Raw genomic sequence first — 19,295 nt, forward strand, 5'->3', positions numbered from 1 at the left:
CCTTCCTTAAAAGCGAGGCTCTTACCCGCCGAAGGCTGTAGCCATGATCTCCAAAAAAGCAGCCACAGCCAGGCGCCATCTTGGGCCCATGTTCTCCCCGAGGAGGGCCACTTCCGCCCTCACTGGGCCGCTCTCGCGGGGCATTCTGGGAGGAAGGTCCGTGTCTCCCACTGCGCACGCGCCGAACGGAGGAAAAGGGGCGGAGCCAAAGCTTCTCTCTAAAGGGGCCCAGTCTGCGTGGTTTTCCCCAACACCACAGGTCCTCCATCGCAGCTGGCAGAGCTGCCATTAGCAACACAAGTTGGGCAGCACTCTATTCACATGAAAGAGATCATGGGAGGCTTCCCATTTGTATTTCTATGAAACAGTCCCACACAACACACTCTCTCACACACACATTTCCAAGCAAGAGGCTTTTTTGTGTGTGTTTCCCCCCTATGGACACAGGCAGAGGTTCAACAGGGGCAGGGAAAGGCTTCCCCTGTTGAACGCCAATGTCCCTTTCCCTTCCCACCCTTGGAAAGCTTCATTGCATGCCTCCTTTTCTAGCCAAACTGTTAACCATTTATTCAAGGGTATAGCCCCGTTAGTCTCTACAATCAGTTTCCAGAGAGATCTTGCAGCACCTTTGAGACTCCCTGGAAGAAAGAAGTTGGCAGCAGCTTTCCTAGATTTCCGTCTATTTCCTCAAATGCATCTCAAAATGCACCTGATGAAGTACTACACTGAAGTCTAGGAAAGCTCAGGCTGCCAACTTCTTTCTTCCAGTGAGTCTCAAAGGTGCTGCAAGATCTCTCTACGTACATTTTCTCTTACTGCCATTTAGAAAAGGCACAGTAGCACTGCTGGCCTGTAGAGAGATCTTGGAGCACCTCTGAAACTAAGAATTCAATGATATAGCCATGTTAATCTGTAGAATCGGTATCTCGAGAGATCTTGTAGCCCCTTTGAGACCCACTAAAAGATATAAAATGCAAAGATATAGCTGTGTTAGTCTGTAGAATAGGTATCTAGAGAGATCTTGTAGCAGCCTTGAGACTCACTGAAAGAAAGAAGTTGGCAGCAGGAGCTTTCTTAGACTGAAGTCTACTTCCTCAGGCGCATTTGAGATGAATTTTGAGATGCCTCAGATGCATCTGAGGAAGTAGGCTGAAGTCTAGGAAAGTTCATGCTGCCAACTTCTCTCACTTGGTCTCAAAGGTGCTGCAAGCTCTCTCTACATACTGTCACCATTTATGTTTGTGTTAACTGCCCTCGAGTCAAACTGATCTGTGGATGAGACATCTCCATGATCCCATCCTCACTGCTCTCCTGTAAATTCATCTCTGCAAACCCCCCAATTTAGTCCAACTATTCATGCCTTCTCATGATGTGACCAAAGTACAACAGCCTCAGTTTTTGCCATCCTGGCTTCCAGGCAGACTTCAGGCTTGATCTGTTCTAGGGCCCATTTGTCTGACCATGACATCCTCAGCATCCTTTTCCAGCACATAATCTCAAATGAGTTCATTTTCTCCTTATCCACTTTCCTCAGTGTCTGTCTCTCACATCCCTGCATGGCAATGGGGAATACTATGGCTTGGATGATCCTCACTTTGGTGTTCAACCTTTACACTTTAGGACTTTGTCCAGTTCTTCCATAGCTGCCCTTCCTAAGCCTAAAGATCTTAGCAGCAGCAGTGCTCCAGACAAGCATCCCTTTGTTTTCTAGCTGAATTATTGCCAATGCTGCCTGGATCTGCACCTATTATAACAAATGGGGTCCATGGGGCTTTCTGTCTTCCTAAGCACTCAATATCTTACTTACTTTGAAATGACGTCCTACTGGTAAGTTGGTGTGTGTTGTCTTGTTTGCCTTCAAGTCATTTCAAGTCAAGCCTAAGGCGAACCTATCACAGGGTTTTATTGGCAACATTTGCTCAAAGGGGGTTTGCCACTGCCATATTCTTAAGGCTGAGAAAGTGATTTGCCCAAAGTTACCCAGCAGGCTCCATGGCCAAGCAGGGATTTGAACCCTGCTCTCCATAGTCCAATGCTCAAACCACTACAAATCAAATGCAGATTGTGTGAATTAGCACAAAGAGAGCAACCGGTTGAAGGAGTGAGCTGCTGTTGTGAAAGTGAGTATGAGACGAGTTGCCCTCCTTTCTTGCTTCCACTTTGGCTCTTGACTTGAAACTTAGCACTGCTAACCAAAAACGCCATCCAGTTCCGAGGGGTCTAGAATGATATCTCAGTATGTTACAACCACAGTACAGACATGTGTTCCCTCTGCATACTGTTTTTGGATAAGTAAAAACCCTTCTTGTGCTCAGTGCTAGTGGGAGCTGGTATTTGCACATTCACTTTTTATGATGGCGCACAAAGAGGCATCAAGTATCTCCTTACACAAGAGGTTTGATCGCCAGCATGACAGCTGCTGCACTACTTATTATTTTTGGTTTGTATTGTAGGAAGTGTGAGTGTCGGACTCTGATTCTGGAGGCCGGGGTTCAAATCCCTGCTCCCCAGAAACCCACTGGGTGCTATTGTGCAAGTCACACTCTCTCCACCTCAGAGGGAGGCAATGGCAAACCATCTCTGAACAAATCTTGCCAAGAAAATCACATAGTAGGCTTGCCTTAGGGTCGCCCTAATCAGAAACGACTTGAAGGCACACCACCAACACAATCTGATACTTTAAATGTCAGAATTTTCTTTAGAATATATACATTTTCAAGTTCACTTTTTACATCAGTACATAAGGTACCTGGTCTTTATATAAGAGTTTCAATCAGCAGCATGACCGCTGCCAGGCAGTGCCTGGGCAGGACTCTGCCTCTCTGACCCAAATGGCTACTTACTGTCTGCAGGAATATGCCAGAAGAGCTCCTTTCTATCACTACTAGACTGTCTACCTGCATTCTCCCTCTGTAGTGCCCAGAACTGTCTTAGTAAACTTCTGGAACGTCACACTTTGCCAACTTCATACAGGATCGTGGCCTGTCTGCTTTTAACATCACTCAGAGCATTTTGTTCCTCAACAGCATAAACCTATAACAAATACATAATAAATCAGTAAGTGCAGAAATTTAGATCTCCAAGCTACTTAATTCTCTCTCCCTAATGCTTCAAAATCTACCAAAGGTGGCTGCGGGGGGAAAACAAAACAAAAACCTAGCCCTTGAAATGTGCATGCGCACACAAACACACACTCAACTTACTTGACCAGAATAGGCAGATGGAAAAAGCGCACAACCCAAAGAGAAGAGAGTGGGGTTTTCATTTTTATATACAAGACACATTTATCCATTAAATTTAGAACACAGTACAAAAAAAACACTTCAACTAATTAATCTTACAACGCGGTTCATATCAATTACTGCTCTTATTTCCTAATAATAAAGGAAGGGGGGCATTGTGGGTGGGCAGGGAAGGGACTCCAGGTGTTGACTCCTTTGGATCCGCCGGGCGGTGGTTGTTGTTTTTTTTTGGGGGGGGAGATAAGGGGAAGAGGAGGAGTAAAGGAGTAGAAAAACAAAACCAAAAAAAGGCCCCTACGGCTGAACGGCTCGTAATCTGAATGAATGAAGAAAAAAAAGAGAGAAAAGAAAAAGAAAAGATACAAATTCTATATTACATACAATAGGGGGAAAAGGTGGCTGGGGAGGGGGGAGAACGCAGAGCCCAGCCATGCTTGGCGGGGTGCGCCGGGACTGCAGGGCCGTGCCGAGGGCAGGGGAGCTCTTCCCCCCTCTCCTCCAGGGTTGGGTTGGGGTTTTTTTTCTCTTCCTTCTTGGTTAGGGTCGCTGTCGCTCTTCCGTCTGTCTCTTGGTTGAAGTGTGGGGCAGCCTCAGAGCCCCTCAATTGGCGCCCCAGTTGTAGCTGTTGTAGGCTGACTTGTTGGCCTGCGACTTTTGCGGGATGGAGCTGCCCTGGCTGCGCTGGCCGGTGCCGCTCTACAGGGGTGGCGGAGGGTAGGGCAGGGGAAAAAGAGAAAAAAAGGTTGAGGATTGTGCCGACAACAAGTTCACATTCCCCATATTTTCATTCTGAGCAACCAAGTAAGGCCCCTTGCCTACAGAGAGCCTCTGGACTACTCCACAAAGCTCCGACAACAACAGCGTTAAGAACAGCTCAACGCTATTTCGTTCACTCCCGTCAGCTAGGCCAGAAGTGGGCAACGTGCGTCCCCTGTATTCAAAACTTCAAAATGTGCCCCCCAAAACCTGCCTAAGCCTCCAGAGGCTTTTATAGCTATGCCAATTTGGGGAGGGGAGGGACTGGCTAAATCAGCTGCCAAACCAGACACAAATCTGGCTGTTTCTTCCCCTCCAGAACCCCCCACCCCAATCCATTCCCCTAAAAAAGAAGGGCAAAAATGGCAAAAGTGTGGACTGGAAGTTATGCAACATCACTTTTTAGCACTCCAAATGTTGTGTCTGTAGTGGAAATGATGGTGTGGCCTCCCAAAAAGACATGGGTTGGGGGGGGGGGGAGCAGAATGGCTACTATACCCCCTGCAGTTGCCCACCTCTTGGTCTTTCTATAGCTCCCTTTGTCTGCTTCCCACCAGGAACATACATTTGACTCATGAGATCTACCTGCTTTCTTCATTTTAACTTGGACTGAAGTCCACATGCCAGAGGCTTGGGTGTGGAAAAAGCAGAAACCTGCAGGAAAGCCAACGACACCCTATGAACTACACCAGCCTCCCTCAGCCTGGTGCCCTGCATGTGTGGCAGAGGCTGCAACTCCCATAATCTCACAGCCATCCAGGCTGGGGAAGGCTAAGAGACAGACTAGAATAACCTAAGTTACCAAAATGAGGAGTTCCCACAGCTTTAGTTAGAAGTGGACGCATCCCACCACCACGCTCCCCTACAATATAATTTTTTACCCCTCTAGGATCTAGATATTTCTGATGCGATCCTTCTGTAGGCTTTTCAGACTAAAAACTGGAGGAGGCTACTATGCCTTCAACAGCTGCATGGGAAAAGGGAATTTCAGCAAGCGTTCCTTGTCACACAACCAGCTAGCAAGAACACCAGCTTAAATTCCTTATTTTATATCTCTGCGAAATGTAAAGCAGCCATCTCCAGTTTGCACTCGGGCAACTCCTAACTTTCTGCTCATCCCTGTCCACACTGAAGAACCTGGACTAGACGGCCAGCTGCCACAGGCTAAAGGAAACTGACATTAAAACGCCTCTATGTAATCCTAATTATAGCGTACCTTTGGGTAGGTTTGAATTGTAAGGCACTTGGGAAGCGAACCTTGGTTGAAAAGCAATGCAAAAACAAAGTAAGTATATTGGGTGAACTTTCAGGGTGCTCAAATTTCAGTTTTAAAATCTGATCGGGGGGTGGGGGGGATTTTCAGAAAGCCTATACTATTCAAAGTATGGGTAGGCAACGTGACTTCCAGATGCTATTGGACAACCACCAGCATCCCTCACTACTGGCCAAGCTGGCTAGAGCAGATGAGGTTGCAGTGCAACAACACACACAGAATCCTATGTTGTCACATTTGTTGTACTTATTCCTCCCACCCCATGTCTTAACTGGACCCACAGCTAATTCCGGGGTAGCAGAATTAAGGACTTTACCAGGCTGACCTCAGGGAAATCCAAAGCCCACAGTGGAATTAGGAGGAGGGGGTTCTTATTCATGCAATGAATTGTATAAGGAGTGGTCTTCCCCCAATGAGGTGCACTATTTGGTTAGTAGCTGCAGACAATATGGTCAACCGTTAAGGGATGATCCAAAACACGCCTGTGTCTTGGCACTTTTGTGGAGAGACATCTGGTAGGACCATGGGAAACAGGGCCTTCTCAGTGCCTGCTCCCAAGCCCTGGAACTCCCTTCCCAGAGAGGTTGAATTGGCACCCTACTTGCTATCCTTCCACAGGCAAGTAAAGGTTTTTTTGTTTGTTTGTTTCGAGAGGGCTTTGAGGGCTGACTGCTACAGGGAAAAGGGCCCTTCATGGGCTGTGTTGTTTGTATTTGTTGCTCTTTATGTCAAATTGCTTCTAACTGCTTTTAATTTTATTGTCAAGGGTGGACCACATAAATTCTTTTATTTCATCTGCTTTAAGATTTGTAAGCTACTCGGAGTTTCCGAGTTCCACTCTCAGAAAAGAGTGGAATGATAATAATGATGTTGATAATAATAAACAATAACATTAATAAAGCACCTAGAGGGTGCCAGGCTGCGCCAGATGATTGAGGATCAACTAATGTAAACCCTGTGTGTGTTGTGTTCTTTATCCCCCGTTTTCTCTGTTGATACAGGCACTATACAGTGCCAGTAGCACACATACAACTTCACAACAAAGCAAGCAGCAGTGCCAAGGAGAGAATTTGTATGATGTGGAGTGTGTGTGTGTGTTTTGTATCCGTGCTTGGGTCTGTATGTGCATTTCTATCTGAGGTGAAGGGCTGAACACTACACAGGGGCAGCTGCCTAGGCACAAGATGTTACCCCCTTCCAAGAGGTTTGTTACCTGGTCTTCCTGCTGGCGTTGCAAGTACAGAATCGGCTGCAAATGTTTAGGAAGGTGGAGGCAGGCAGAGGATATGGAAAATATAAGGATACATTATGACAGCCCCACTGGACCCAAGCGTGTGAAGAAGAGGAGGAAGAGTTTGGGGGTGGAATGTACCAAGTATGCTGGAAGGGGAGAAGTGTTATCCAGACTTGGTACGACCTACCAGAGGGGAGATTTGGGGCAAAGGATGTGCAAATATCTTAAGTTATCCCAGGGCCTTCCCCCCTGTTTGTGCATGTTGAGGATGTCATCTGTGTCTCCATGCTATGGGGCTGGAGGAGAATGCTGGATCTGGAGACAGTTGTATATATAACAAGGAATGGGTTTCAGGGAGAAAGGGGTTCCATGCTTACCTGCCCATCCTGCTGCAGGTGGTGATGCAAGATCTGGGAGTGCGCCTGCTGATGTGGGGTCAGGATGTGCATGAATGGGGCTGGCGGATACGCCGCAGCAGTGGCAGGGTTGATGGGACCGCCGCTGCCCAGTGCCGACGGCAGGTTAAAGGAGGCCGCCGGGGTTCCGGTGTGGAATCCCTGCTTCTCAAAAGACTGCTGTTGGGGGTAAAAGAGCATGTTTAGACAAAGATTACACTCCATCTCCTTATTCTGGAAGCCCTTTGCACATTGCTGCTTTTTTTCTTTTAAGCTGTCACACAAATTGGTAAAAATTGGGGTGGGAAGTGAAGGGAAAACAAAAATGGAATGGAGACAGGAAAAAGGACACAGCATCCACCTAGGCCCTGTCCACATTAACAACTCTGCGTCCCCACTGCAAACACCAACCTGCGTTTTGGAGTAGACGGATCCAGAGATGTCCGGCACACCTGTGTTACTAGATGTAACTGACACACCTGGAGTGAAAAATAAAGTGGAGTGAGCAGCTGGGTAGTTCAGACATTACAGCACAGAAGGCAAGGCCTAAGTCTCCATGCTACCTTTCCATCCTGATTCCATAAAGACCAGTTCTGTCTGTCTTCAGCCTACTATTTACCCATATTATTGAGATGACTCCAAAGCTCCTACCATCTGCACTGAGTAAGAAAATCTTCTCCGCACCCAGGATCATCACACTAGGGATAATTTACAGCAAGTTTAGGAAAATTGCCCCCAACACCATTGCTATGGATCTCAAGGGCCCCTAAATGTTGCAGAGGTGGGGAATAAATGGCCCCCAATTGCTTCTAACCATCTCCTCCAAGGACACAGAGGCTATTTTGCCATATCTACCCATACCAGCTATTTTTGACCCAGCAGTGTGTTAAGACAAGAGATCCAGTTTCTCTGTCCTGCCTGCTCACCTGTGCTGTATCCGTGAGAGCCATAGCCACTAGGCTGTTGGAAGGGGGTGGCCGAGGCATTCACGCTGACATTCACGCTATGCTGTTTGGAAGAAGTGGGAGCCACCTGAGGAAAGCAAAGGGCTGGGGAGTGAGCAGCATGGGGGAGAGGGGCGGGCTCCGGCTCTACCCCCGCCCCACAGCTCCACAGCAGGCCGGCACTCACGGGGAACACGGCTGGCCCATACTGGAAGGTGCTGGGCAGCCCTGGAACTCCGGTATAGTAGGGCAGGCTGGTATAGCTGTAGCCGGGCGGCAGGGCCGGGTTCAGGAACGTCTGCTGGGTGGTGTGGTGTGTCTGCGTCTGGTTCTGCTGAGGCTGCGCCAGGGTTGTCGCCGGCGCAGGGGAAGAAGCGTCGCCTCGGCCGAACTTCGTGAGGTCACCTGAGAACGAACCGGAGGAATGAGAACATCAGCAATGGCTCACAACAAGTACAGCGGCTAAAGTGGGCATCTAGTTTACCAACGTTTTGGGAAGAATCAGTCTTTTCTCACAGTATGACAGAACAGTGAAAACCACCAGGAAGAAGTGCCCTCTACTTTCCTAGCATGAACCTTGTTTCCTCTCCCTGCATGGCTGCTAGAGAGCACTAAGGGGACATTTTAAAAAATATTGTGCAGCATCCCATGTTTCTCCCAAAACTCAGATTCAAGGTGGTTTATAAGCCACTGTATCAACAGAAACACACACACACTTTCAACCTGAAGGATTTGTCAGTTTGCAGCAATACACTTATGGATTAATTTCAAGGGGCTGGAGATGACATTTAAAAACTAAACAACTTATTTATAATTCATTTTTTATTTATTAAAATATTTAGACCCCCTCCCCCACCCTATATTTGAGAACCAGCATGTTGTAGTGGTTTGAGTGCTAGTACCCATGCCCTATGAGGAACAACTTAGGGAGCTGGTTATGTTTAGCCTTGAGAACAGAAGGTTAAGAGGTGATATGATAGCCCTGTTTAAATATTTCAAGGGATGTCACATTGAGGAGGGGACAAGCTTGTTTTCTGCTGCTCCAGAGAACAGGACCCGGAGCAATGGATGCAAGCTACAGCAAAAGAGATTCCACCTCAACATTAGGAGGAACTTCCTGACAGTAAGGGCTGTTAGACAGTGTAACACACTCTCTTGGAGCATGGTGGAGTCTCCCTCCTTGGAGGTCTTTAAAAGAGGCTGGGGATGCTTTGATTGAGAGTTCCCGGATGGCAGAATGGGGTTGGATTGCATGGCCCTTGTGGTCTCTTCCAACTCTACGATTCTATAGCTTTTATCCTCCATAAATTTGCATAATCTTATTTGAAAGCTGTCAGATGGCCCAGTGGGAAAGCTTTCACCAGCCCCCCACAGCATGAGTATTGGTGAAGAATTATGGGAGTTGTAGTCCAAAGCATCTGGAGGGCATCAAGATGCCTGCCTGGCACACATCCCTTCCAAGGAAAATGAACCCTGGAGTGTTGGCCATTAAACTTAGGATTCTCAGTGTAGAGGAAAGTGCAGCACATGTGAATTCCAGCCCAAGAATCTGAAAATGCATAGCATAGAATTCTACAGTCAACCACAGAAACACACACACACACACACACACACAGAGGAACACTCATGAACACCAGTCTGATTCTTGAATGACCGTTTCCTGGTGCAGTAAAGAAAAAAAAGGGGGGGGGGGAGCAGATTTAAGCCAACCTGCTTCCAACCAGGGCCCAGGCATCTCCCTACCAGAGTAAGGGTTGCTGCTCAAGCTCGCGTCCCTTCCAGTCAGTGGGGTGGTTGGCGTGGGGAATGGGATACTGTAGTAGTCCTGGAAAAGAGACAGGCATTGAGGCAAGCCATTGTGACTGGGTTTTGCAGATATCAAGCTCTAAGACTGGGAGACTTGACCAATCCTGCCTCTGAACGAAAAAGTAAGACAAAAAGCAGCAACCTTCTTTAAATATTGAGTTCCTCCTCTTAGTCACTGGCAAAGCAGGGCTGTGGAGCCAGAGTCAAAAATGTACCAGCTTCACAATAAAGCCTTGTATACTAATAATTAATATATCTACATTTGCCATTTGTGAAGAAGCCTGAATCAGCCAGTAAAAAAATAGAGACGTCAGAATTGAGAGTCAAAGAAAGATTTGATGTACTGACTCCATAGTCCTGCACTCTGTGGCAAAGTACAGCTCATCTCTCTCTAAAGATGTTCTGTATACTTATCTGATTATAGTCAGTTTGCGCACTCAAAAGTTATTTTAGCTCTCTCTGCTCCATTTGGCAGAACACAAATGGCATAAACTATGTAATTTTAAAAAATGATATATACTGGTACAGTGTGGACTACAAAAGGATATGGCATTTAATAAACCTTGTAAAGAAAAGGGGGAGACTAAATCTAACTTACCAAGGGGAACCTTGTCTGAAGCATCTGTAGGTCATCGTAGCCATATACCTGTGGCTGAAAATAAAGAAAATGAGAAGTCAGGAAGAAGCCAAGCCCTTCTGAAGTGGCAGTGATTTAGGTTTTCAGGAAAATTTTCTTCCCATGCCCTCATTCAAATGAATTCTAAGTGAGCATGACCAGATTTATTCATCTGTTGGCAATTAATCTTTCCTTCTCCCAAAGATGGGATTCAAAGAGGTTTACTATGACCCAAAAGGATACAATTATAATAATAATAATAATAATAATAATAATAATAATAATAATATATTTATATCCCTTCTCTCCCTTTCAAGAATCTAGGCCCTGGTGGCGCAGTGGTTAAATGCCTGTACTGCAGCCACAAGGTTGCGAGTTCAAGACCAGCAAAAGGGCCCAAGCTCGACTCAGGCTTGCATCCTTCCGAGGAGGGAGCTAAAATGAGTACCCAGACTGTTGGGGGCAAATTAGCTTACTTGCTAATTAGCTTACTTGCTGTTCACCGCTATGATCTTTGGAATAGCGGTATATAAATAAAACAAATTAATTATTAATTAGGCGGGTAACAACAATCCAATATAACAATTTCACAAACAATGATAAAATACCAACTGTTATAATATAGGAAAACTGAAATCCCAACTTAAACTGAAAAGACATGTGGCCAAGGAAAGTACAGCACCCAGCAGGTAACAAGTCTTTTCCTAAGCAGCAGGTCAATTGCCAAAGGTAAGCCTAAATGAGTAAGTCTAACTACTTAGAGAGTGCTACTTCACTGATAAGCAGCATAGAAATGTACTTGATATTGCTATTGCTTTACCTACCAGTTTATGTGTCTTTTTGGTTTTAATTTGTCCTGCTGATGAGAAACGGTGACCCTGGTGGGCTCCAAGCCTCCCTCTACAAGGTGACAACTAACACAGGACTGGAATCCACGTTGTGTAGACTAGGTGCAGCTACCAGTTCTCTTCACTGGCAGAAGAAAATATTCCCACCTACATCTCTCTTCTATATGTGAACCTCCTCTGTTCAAACAACTTGGGTCAAAGCTACCTGAAAGACTGTGATCTCCCATAGCAGTCAACCTGGATCTTGAGATATTCTAGGAGGGTCCTGTGAAGGCTTCCACTTATTCCCCATCTCTGCTACCAAAGTGAGGACCCACAACTATAGCATTAATTGTGGGGTTCTTCTAGATCGGTGGTTCTCAACCTTTGGTCCTCAAGATTTTTGAGACTTCAACTCCCAGCATTCCTGAACAGTGAGCATACTGACTGGGACTTCTGGGAACTGAGGTCCAAAACATCTGGAGGCCCAAAGGTTGAGAACTACTGTTCTAGATGCCCTCATAGTTCATTTGGAGACTCTATTAATTTAATCTCTCCACCAGACACCACCACCCAGGATTAACTCCTGCTACCACAGACACAACATGTCTGAACTCATGCTTTACAATATTTGTTATGTTACATTTATGGAGGTATAAATATGTAATATTAAAAAAAACTGATTTATTCAACAGAAATAGAATAGGACATCAAAGATCACAATCTAACTTCAATACTCATATCTCTCATCCCCTCAGTCATAACCCCTCCAGACATCTGTAACACCACAAGCCCTTCTCTCCACTGTAGAGGAGGCTAGGTCTATTATTCCTCCACCATCAGATAAAGACCATTTTATTTGGGTCACTTTTTGGCAACACACTGATTGTTGATAAAGGGCTTTGAATTGCTGTATGATACTGCTGGGATTTTCAAATGTTCTTAATTCTGTTGTGGTTTAATACTCTAATTTGCTTAACCAAGATTTAGTATTACAGCTTCTTGTGTTGACCTGTATCTCCCCACTCCCTTTTTGAAAGTTTTTCTTGTAGTGAGCTGCTTTAAATCCCAGCTTTGGAATAAAACCAGAATATTCATCAATTACACATTTATGTCCAAGTCGTATGTTGCCAATGCAAGCCAGTGGGAAGGCTGCTTTGATTGCATCTGATACCGACTCAAGCTTGATGTCCCATGATCTGTCCCTCCTGCCACGCTAGGAGTGAAAAGCCAGGCAGGATCTACTGGCATGGGATTCATCTGTTGTCACGGTTGGAAAAACTACGCTACTCACCGGGTAGGCGTGCAACAGCCCTGGAGCCATTATGTATGGGTTGGGCAGCAAAGGTGGCACACCAGGAGGCAAGTTGGGAGGAGCCTTTCCTAAAGGGGGAAGAAAAAGTTACAGCAGGCATGACGCACCAGTGCCTCCAGTCCCCACAAGCAGATATATGGTGGTGGAGCAACTTGCAACAACAGCCACACATTTCAAAAGGAAATTACATTTCAGCAGTGGAGGGGTGTCCTCTGTCAGAAGTGGATTCTGGGCCTGACAGCAAATCTTTTGATTGTCTTAAAATCATTCAGAAAGGGCTGTGGTTCACTCAGAGATGTCCTTTGCATGCAAGAAGTCTCCATCCCTGGTATCTCCAGACAGATTTTCCAGGAGGGGAACAACTCCTGCCTGAAGCCCTGGAAAACTGGATGGACCTTTATTCCTCCAGAAATGTAAGACTCCAGCACTAACAATCCTTTCCCAGCATCCATGCTTGGGTAAGTCTAATGGGCACTGCAGAAAAAAGTATCTGGAGGACCAAAACCAAGCTGCTCTATCAAAATGATGGCCCCGTCACACCTTGCTTGGATCTTCTGGACACTTGCCTCTCTGTTTAAAGTGGAGCAGGAAAGCTGGAAAAGTGTTACAGCCTCTTGATGGCATCTGAAGCAGTCTCATTTTGCCAACAGAAGCCACAGAAAAAAATGAATGAGTAACATATAAAGAAGGGATGGGAAACCTCAGGCCCATGGGCCGAATCTGGCCTTATTAATGGAATTCCAATTTGACCCAGGGATTTCTCCTCAGGGGCATATACCCTTCGCTATGATGATTCTAGTTTTGAGCCTGCATCCCTCCATGGGTTGAAATCCCTCTCCAAAAAAGGCTTAATTATTGGCAGTAAAAGCTCTAAGCTAACATAACCTCTAAAAAGCTCTAACCATAAAAGCTCTAACCTTTTCCCTTTGACTCTAACCCACTACTAGAATGAGGCCCAAAGCATTATCTCAAGCTCAGTTTGGTCCTCAGGGTAGAAGAGGTTCCCCATCCAAAACAGCACAAGGGGATTAAAGGCACCATCCCCAGTGCATTTTATCCATCAGCCAAGGTTAGAGGTTTTGAGCATGCACCTGACGTCGTGGCCACAGAGCTGCGGGTCGTGGCTGTCACCGTGGAGTTACTACTCAAGCTCAAGCCCAAGCTGTTGACGCTGCTCAGACTCGAGGAGGCGCTGACCACAGGCGGGGCGGCCGAGACGGTGCTGGAGGAGGTGGAGAAAGTGCTTGCGGAAGAATGGAGCCCAGCTTCACTCTCCACACTGGTGTGCTGAAGAAAGGACAAAGAAGACAGACAGAGAGATGAGAAAGAAAGTCTGGATCCCAGGAGGTCATGACAAGAGAAATATCTCAAACCACTGCCCATGTTGGAGCACTGCAGTTCAGCCAAGCACTGGTTTTGGTCTGGTTGCATCTGGTCGCGGCTCCACCTTTTGATTTTGCATACCCACTCCAATCCAGAGTAGTTACAGGCCAAGCTAGGCAGAAACAGAATGGGCATGCATTTTGCAGGCCTCAAAATGATTCAGAGACGATCGGAAGGGGTGAGAGTGTAAGGGAAGGGAGCTTATTCCTGTAGATTTTTTTTTAATCCCTCCCATCTTGCACTCTCAAAACAATTATTTAATTCATCTAAATTGGCCCGGGTACATTCTACTATTAAAGCTCTGGGAGATTGCTAAAAAAAATAATTGACTGCCAATTATTTAATTGGAGGAAGAACAAAATGAATCATCCCTCTTACCTCTTGCCCTAGACTCTATCGATAAAGTGAAGAAAGCCAAAGGGAGGCATGGAAAAAGAAATCTGTGAGTCTAAATTCTTTTATTTACATATGTGTATGCAATTTGCCCTGGATCGAAGCAACTGGAACTTGGGGTCCTAGTTTGTTTGCTTTTTTAAGAGACATTTGCCCACTATTTTTCTAAACTAGATGTTGTGTTGCTGTTATCTGCTATTGCGCCAACTTGCACTTATGATGATCCTATGAACAAGAAACCAAGTGGACTTGTTCAGGCCTTGCAAACCCAGGGCTATGGCTTCACTGACTGAATCAATCCTTTGGTAGTGCTGTTTCCCTCTTTTCCTACTGCCTTCTGCTTTAATAAATAATAATAAATAATATATTTATATTTCCCGTCTCTCCCTACGGATCAAGGCGGGATTACAACCCAGGTAAAATACCATCAACAATACAACACAATACAAATACAATCAACAGTAATAATTACTATAAAAACAATAACCCTCCCGTGAGTTAGATTGTTGAAGTGGATGGGGTTATTTTATACAGGGTCAGATGGGAAGGCCTGCCGGAAGAGATCCGTCTTGAGAACATTCTTTAAACCATCTAAGGTGGTAATAAGACGGCTCTCCTCCGGCAGGTCATTCCACAATATTGGGGCAGCTTTAGCATTCGGTATCTGGATCAAGGTGGGCAAATGTAGTCCGTGGGCCATATGCAACTTCAAGACCATTTTTGTGGCTGCTAAAGGTAAAATAAAAGCATTTGTTTGCTGCTAAATGCACAAAAATGATCTCAAAGCGATAGGGAGAGCATTTCCATCATCCTTGCAGCCCCCTGCTCCCCTGTCAAGTTCAAGATTAAATTTCCCAATGTAATTTTTTTCAAAAACAAAAAACCTCAAGGGGATCAGGAAAGCCAAATGTCCCCATGTCTCCTACAGGGCATTTGGGGGTGAATTGAGGGATGGGTAATGCAGACCCCTAGTCTTCCACAGTTGTCCACCCCAATTGAGATGTACAAACTAAATGTACAGGATAGAAGACTAAAATCCTGGCCATCAAAATATTCTGTTTAAAATGAGGAAGGAGGACTGCCCCGGCAAATGTGGTTGAACCGCAGTTCCTATCATCATCCTTCATTGCTGGCTATGGTGCGTTACGCTGACTGGAACCACAGTCCATTGGAACCACAGTCCACAACACCTGGAGGGCCGTTTGTCCTCCAGCCCTCGCTTAAAGAAAGCCTTCACACAATCTCACTTTCAGAGCAAAACAGGAAATTGAGAAAGCGCAAAAGTGTGATGCAATACGCCGGCTGCTGAGCTGTAAACAACAGGTGGTGGGAAGTGGATTGAAAATGTGGAGTCCAAACTCTTCCAAAAATCAAAAGAAATTCAACACTCCTGGAGGAATCTTTTAAACTTTCTCCCAGCCATGCTAAGCTTGCAAAATATTCCACTCCTATTATAGAGGCACTTAAGTCATTTGCATGCTTCTCTCCACTTCACTACGAACTGTTAGAGAGTACAGCTGAATAGTGCATACCTTACCTGAGAATCATTTGTCCCCATACAGACAGGCCAAAATAAAGCTGCTTCAGGTCACTTTGGAGGTATGCTGTTTAAATGATGCATGCGTCCTATGAGTCCGGAAGTCGTGCCAAACCCATGATCCAGTGCTAAGGACTTGAGCGCAGGTTTGGTGCAGCTCTCGGACTCTTAGGACGCATGCATCATTTAAACAGCATACCTCCAAAGTGACCCGAAGCAGCTTTATTTTGGCAGTCTGTATGGGGTCATTTGTTTAAGATTTACACATTAAACTGGTAGGGACAGGAAGGAAAATAAGGTTCTTGAGAGCCGGCATGGCAGAGTGGTTTGAAAACTGGACTACGACTCTAAAGACCAGAATTCAAATCCTTGCGCAATGATGAAAATCCACATGGTGACCTTGGACAAGCCTCAGAGGAAGGCAAAGACAAACCCTCTCCGAACATATTTTGCCAAGAAAACCCTGTGACAGGTTCGCCTTAGGGTTGCCATGAGTCAGAAATGACTTGAATGCAAACAACACACATGTCCACACTATAAATAGAGTACAACAAGGTGCAAACTGTGGAAACTGCTCCATTTTGCCTGCGGCTACTGCAACCATAATGGCAACTTACGGAAAACAAGAGTAGAATACTTGGATAATGTCACATAAATAGATGGAATTTGATTTCTCCCTCAACAGAATGCATTCTTCTCCATAAAAGTAGCTAAGACAGAGGTAAGCCCTAGCCCCTCTCATAAGTAGTTCAGAAAAGGGTACTCCAAACAGACCACTTTTGGCCATGTGAAAAACAAAACCCAGCCTGCCATTCCTGGGGATGCCTGGGGCTTCACTACCCCAGGTCTCACCTCATCGTATTCTTACCAAGAGAGTTGAAGTTGATGTGCGACCAGTGGAAGTTGAGGAGGAGAGGCTGTTCTGCTGGGTGGGTAACGTGCTGCTGGAAGAGAAAAATGCCGGTCAGAAAACCATGCTTGGATTTTTGGAAATGCAACCCTTTTCCTGCCCCGATCAGGAGGTGGGCTCCGGAACCCATACAGCTAGATTTCAGTAGCTGTTTGAAAGACTAGACCATGACCTTATCTCAGTTGAAGGCAACTGAGGATTAAAAAAAAAAAATAACACATCTTATTTTATTGTGACATGCTTATTTATTTATATACTTAAGTCTTTTTCAGTCTTGAGCTGAAGGACTTTGAGTCCTCTGGACACTGACGTTTTCATCTCTCTCCGTTATCTGTACTGGACTATAGGCTAACAACAGCGAGAGGGCTAAAGATTCTCCCATACCTGCATTAAGTGGAAATGCCATGGAACAAACTTTGTACCTTTTTTAGCCACCTGCATCAGGTGACTTTGCAGGGTCCTGTATAATGCTATTTTTTTTATAAATGGTCTTAATGTTGAGTGTTTTTCTTACATTTTTTCCCCTATGCAAATTTGAGAGAGCAGCTATGCTTAAAAGGGAGAGTTTGAAGGAGTAGTTGTCATTTTGTGCCTTTGTGTCATTTCCAATTTATCATAATGCTAATATTTCTTCAAAGGAGGGTTGCTTTTGCCTTCCTCTGAGGCTGAGAGAGTGTGACATACCCAAAAGTCATATAGTGGGTTTCCATTGCTAAGTGGCGATTTGAAGGCACCCTGGTCTCAAGAGTCGTAGTCAAATGCTCAAGTGGAAAGCCACTGAGTTAAGCCACACCATCTCAGCCTCAGAGGAAGGCGAAAACAAACCCCCTCCAAAGAAATCTTGCCAAGAAAACACTGTGATAGGGCTGCCTTAGGATAGGAACCATTTGAAGGAACCCAGCACACACGGGGCAACTAAGCTACAGTGCAAGACACTACAGTGCCCACTACCTTAGAAATAAAAAGGGCTGCAGAATGAATCATAGAATCATAGAGGTGGAAAAAACCACAAAGGCCATCCAGTCTAACCCCCCTGCCATGCAGGAAATCTCAATCAAAGCATCCCAGTTGGAAGATCCAGCCCCATGTCTCTGAGGAGAGCAAAGCAATCCTGCCGCTACCTGTTGTGTTGTGTGGTGGCTGTGCTGGGGAGCTCCTCAGTATGATTCAAGCCACTGAGCACCGAGGGGTGTTGGGTAGCTGTGGTGAGCAGGGATGCTGCAGACACAGTGTCAGTCAGCGGGGTCGCAATGGTGGGGGCAGAGGGAGAGTCTGATTTCACCGCAGGGGCTGTAGAACCTAGAGGGGAAAATTAAGACCAAACATGAGTGTTAAAAGTGAGACCAAACCCGGCACATCATTCCAGATGCTTTCTTTGCAGGCTTACTGTATGCCAGCCTTCCACCCCCTAGGACTTTTCATGTGTCTTGGACTACAGCTCCCCTTCTCCCCTACCACGTATTCAGGGACAATGGTAATCATGGTCTATTCATTAAGTGGATGGGCACAGGTTTACCATCTCCCTTCTCAGTGGTTATACAGCATGTGAACTTACAATTATCAGCCCTTCTTACACCATGCATGTTACTGAAAGCACAGAAGTTCACTCCAGATGGTTGCTCAGGATTTCCTGCTGTGTCCACTTACCTTCAGTTGTCTGCGTGGTTTGCAATTGTGTGGGCGGCACCGAGCTGAAGCCATTCTGAAGAAAGACAGAAAAAGGTCAGCCCCAGCATCTACTGAAATAACTTCACTTCAACACAGCTTCACTTCAACACACTGGTTTACTATAGGCATACCAAGCATCTGCGAACCCAATGTCATTTACTCAACTGAGGCTGGATGCAGATACTTGAAAGCTTCACTTTGGTCCCATTTTCCAACCCCTATCCCAAAAGGCAGTATTTACTTCAAGACAAAATTAAGTTAAAAAACACATGAAGCAAGAAAAGCATTAAAATAATCACCACAATCAAAATAGTTAAAATCATCCCAATAAACATTAAAATAAATTGAAGAAAGGGACCTTGACATCAGTCTTAAAAGCAGAAAGAGCAGGAATAGAGGTCAAAGTTGTGGTTAATGCACTCCACAATCTGGGAACATGGGAGAAAACTATTCTTGTGTGTCTGTCAAGCAGACCTCTACAGAAGATCTTAGCATCTAAACAGGTTCATAACAAGATACAGTGGACCTTTGAAAACAAGGCCCAAGACCTTTAGGGCTTTAAAGCAAGGATGGCTAAAGCCTGAGCCAAGAGCCCTTTAATGCAGCCCCAGGCCACTCTAGGTTTTCTCCCCAAAATATAAAAATAAATAAAAATCACACACCCCTTTAACTTTTTTTCTGGTTTTCATGTTCTGTAAGTCACCTTGAACCCCAGTGTTTGGGAAAAGGTGAGTTATAAATAGGTAGTAAATAACAATAATGATATCCAGTGTTCGGTGGCAAATCAAATTACTCCAGAAAATTCCAGAGCAGGACAGTTCTTCTCTGTTACGGCCTCTGAAAAATTGGTATTTAGAGGAATGTTGCTGTTGAACATAGAAGAGCCAATGGGCATCTTGTGTGACCCTCTTTAAAAGCCATGCACATGCTGGTCATAGCCACACCTTACATCAGCACATTATAAAAAATACACTTCCAGATTCTGTAGATTCCATC

At 45.4% G+C, this 19,295-nt stretch overlaps 2 protein-coding genes across 25 annotated transcripts in view; both read right to left on the reverse strand.

Annotated features, from left to right (window-relative positions):
• JTB (jumping translocation breakpoint) overlaps positions 1-668 on the reverse strand; it is a 34,138-nt gene extending 33,470 nt beyond the window's left edge. Inside the window, exon 1 of the mRNA XM_089483336.1 lies at positions 26-668. Coding sequence (XP_089339462.1) covers positions 26-144 — 119 coding nt within the window. The 5' untranslated portion in view covers positions 145-668. The remainder of the gene's footprint in view (positions 1-25) is intronic.
• Positions 669-3,253: 2,585 nt separating this feature from the next.
• UBAP2L (ubiquitin associated protein 2 like) overlaps positions 3,254-19,295 on the reverse strand; it is a 51,571-nt gene continuing 35,529 nt past the window's right edge. For 7 of the 24 annotated variants that reach the window (XM_089483446.1, XM_089483444.1, XM_089483442.1 and 4 more), the window contains 14 exons: positions 18,279-18,333; positions 17,753-17,930; positions 16,590-16,665; positions 13,500-13,695; positions 12,388-12,476; positions 10,249-10,302; positions 9,555-9,669; positions 8,032-8,249; positions 7,827-7,932; positions 7,312-7,379; positions 6,883-7,080; positions 6,485-6,520; positions 5,215-5,255; positions 3,254-3,938 (listed from right to left, as the gene is read on the reverse strand). In XM_089483446.1, coding sequence (XP_089339572.1) covers positions 3,833-3,938; positions 5,215-5,255; positions 6,485-6,520; positions 6,883-7,080; positions 7,312-7,379; positions 7,827-7,932; positions 8,032-8,249; positions 9,555-9,669; positions 10,249-10,302; positions 12,388-12,476; positions 13,500-13,695; positions 16,590-16,665; positions 17,753-17,930; positions 18,279-18,333 — 1,536 coding nt within the window. In that variant the 3' untranslated portion in view covers positions 3,254-3,832. Of the gene's footprint in view, positions 3,939-4,583; positions 4,653-5,214; positions 5,256-6,484; positions 6,521-6,882; positions 7,081-7,311; positions 7,380-7,826; positions 7,933-8,031; positions 8,250-9,554; positions 9,670-10,248; positions 10,303-12,387; positions 12,477-13,499; positions 13,696-16,589; positions 16,666-17,752; positions 17,931-18,278; positions 18,334-19,295 lie in introns of all 24 variants that reach the window. The other 17 variants (XM_089483445.1, XM_089483441.1, XM_089483439.1 and 14 more) reach the window with 13 other exon arrangements.

This window comes from Sceloporus occidentalis, unplaced genomic scaffold (genome assembly GCF_023333645.1).
Source record: "Sceloporus occidentalis isolate IW3139 unplaced genomic scaffold, rSceOcc1.0.p SCAF_20, whole genome shotgun sequence".
NCBI classification, from domain to species: Eukaryota; Metazoa; Chordata; class Lepidosauria; order Squamata; family Phrynosomatidae; genus Sceloporus; species Sceloporus occidentalis.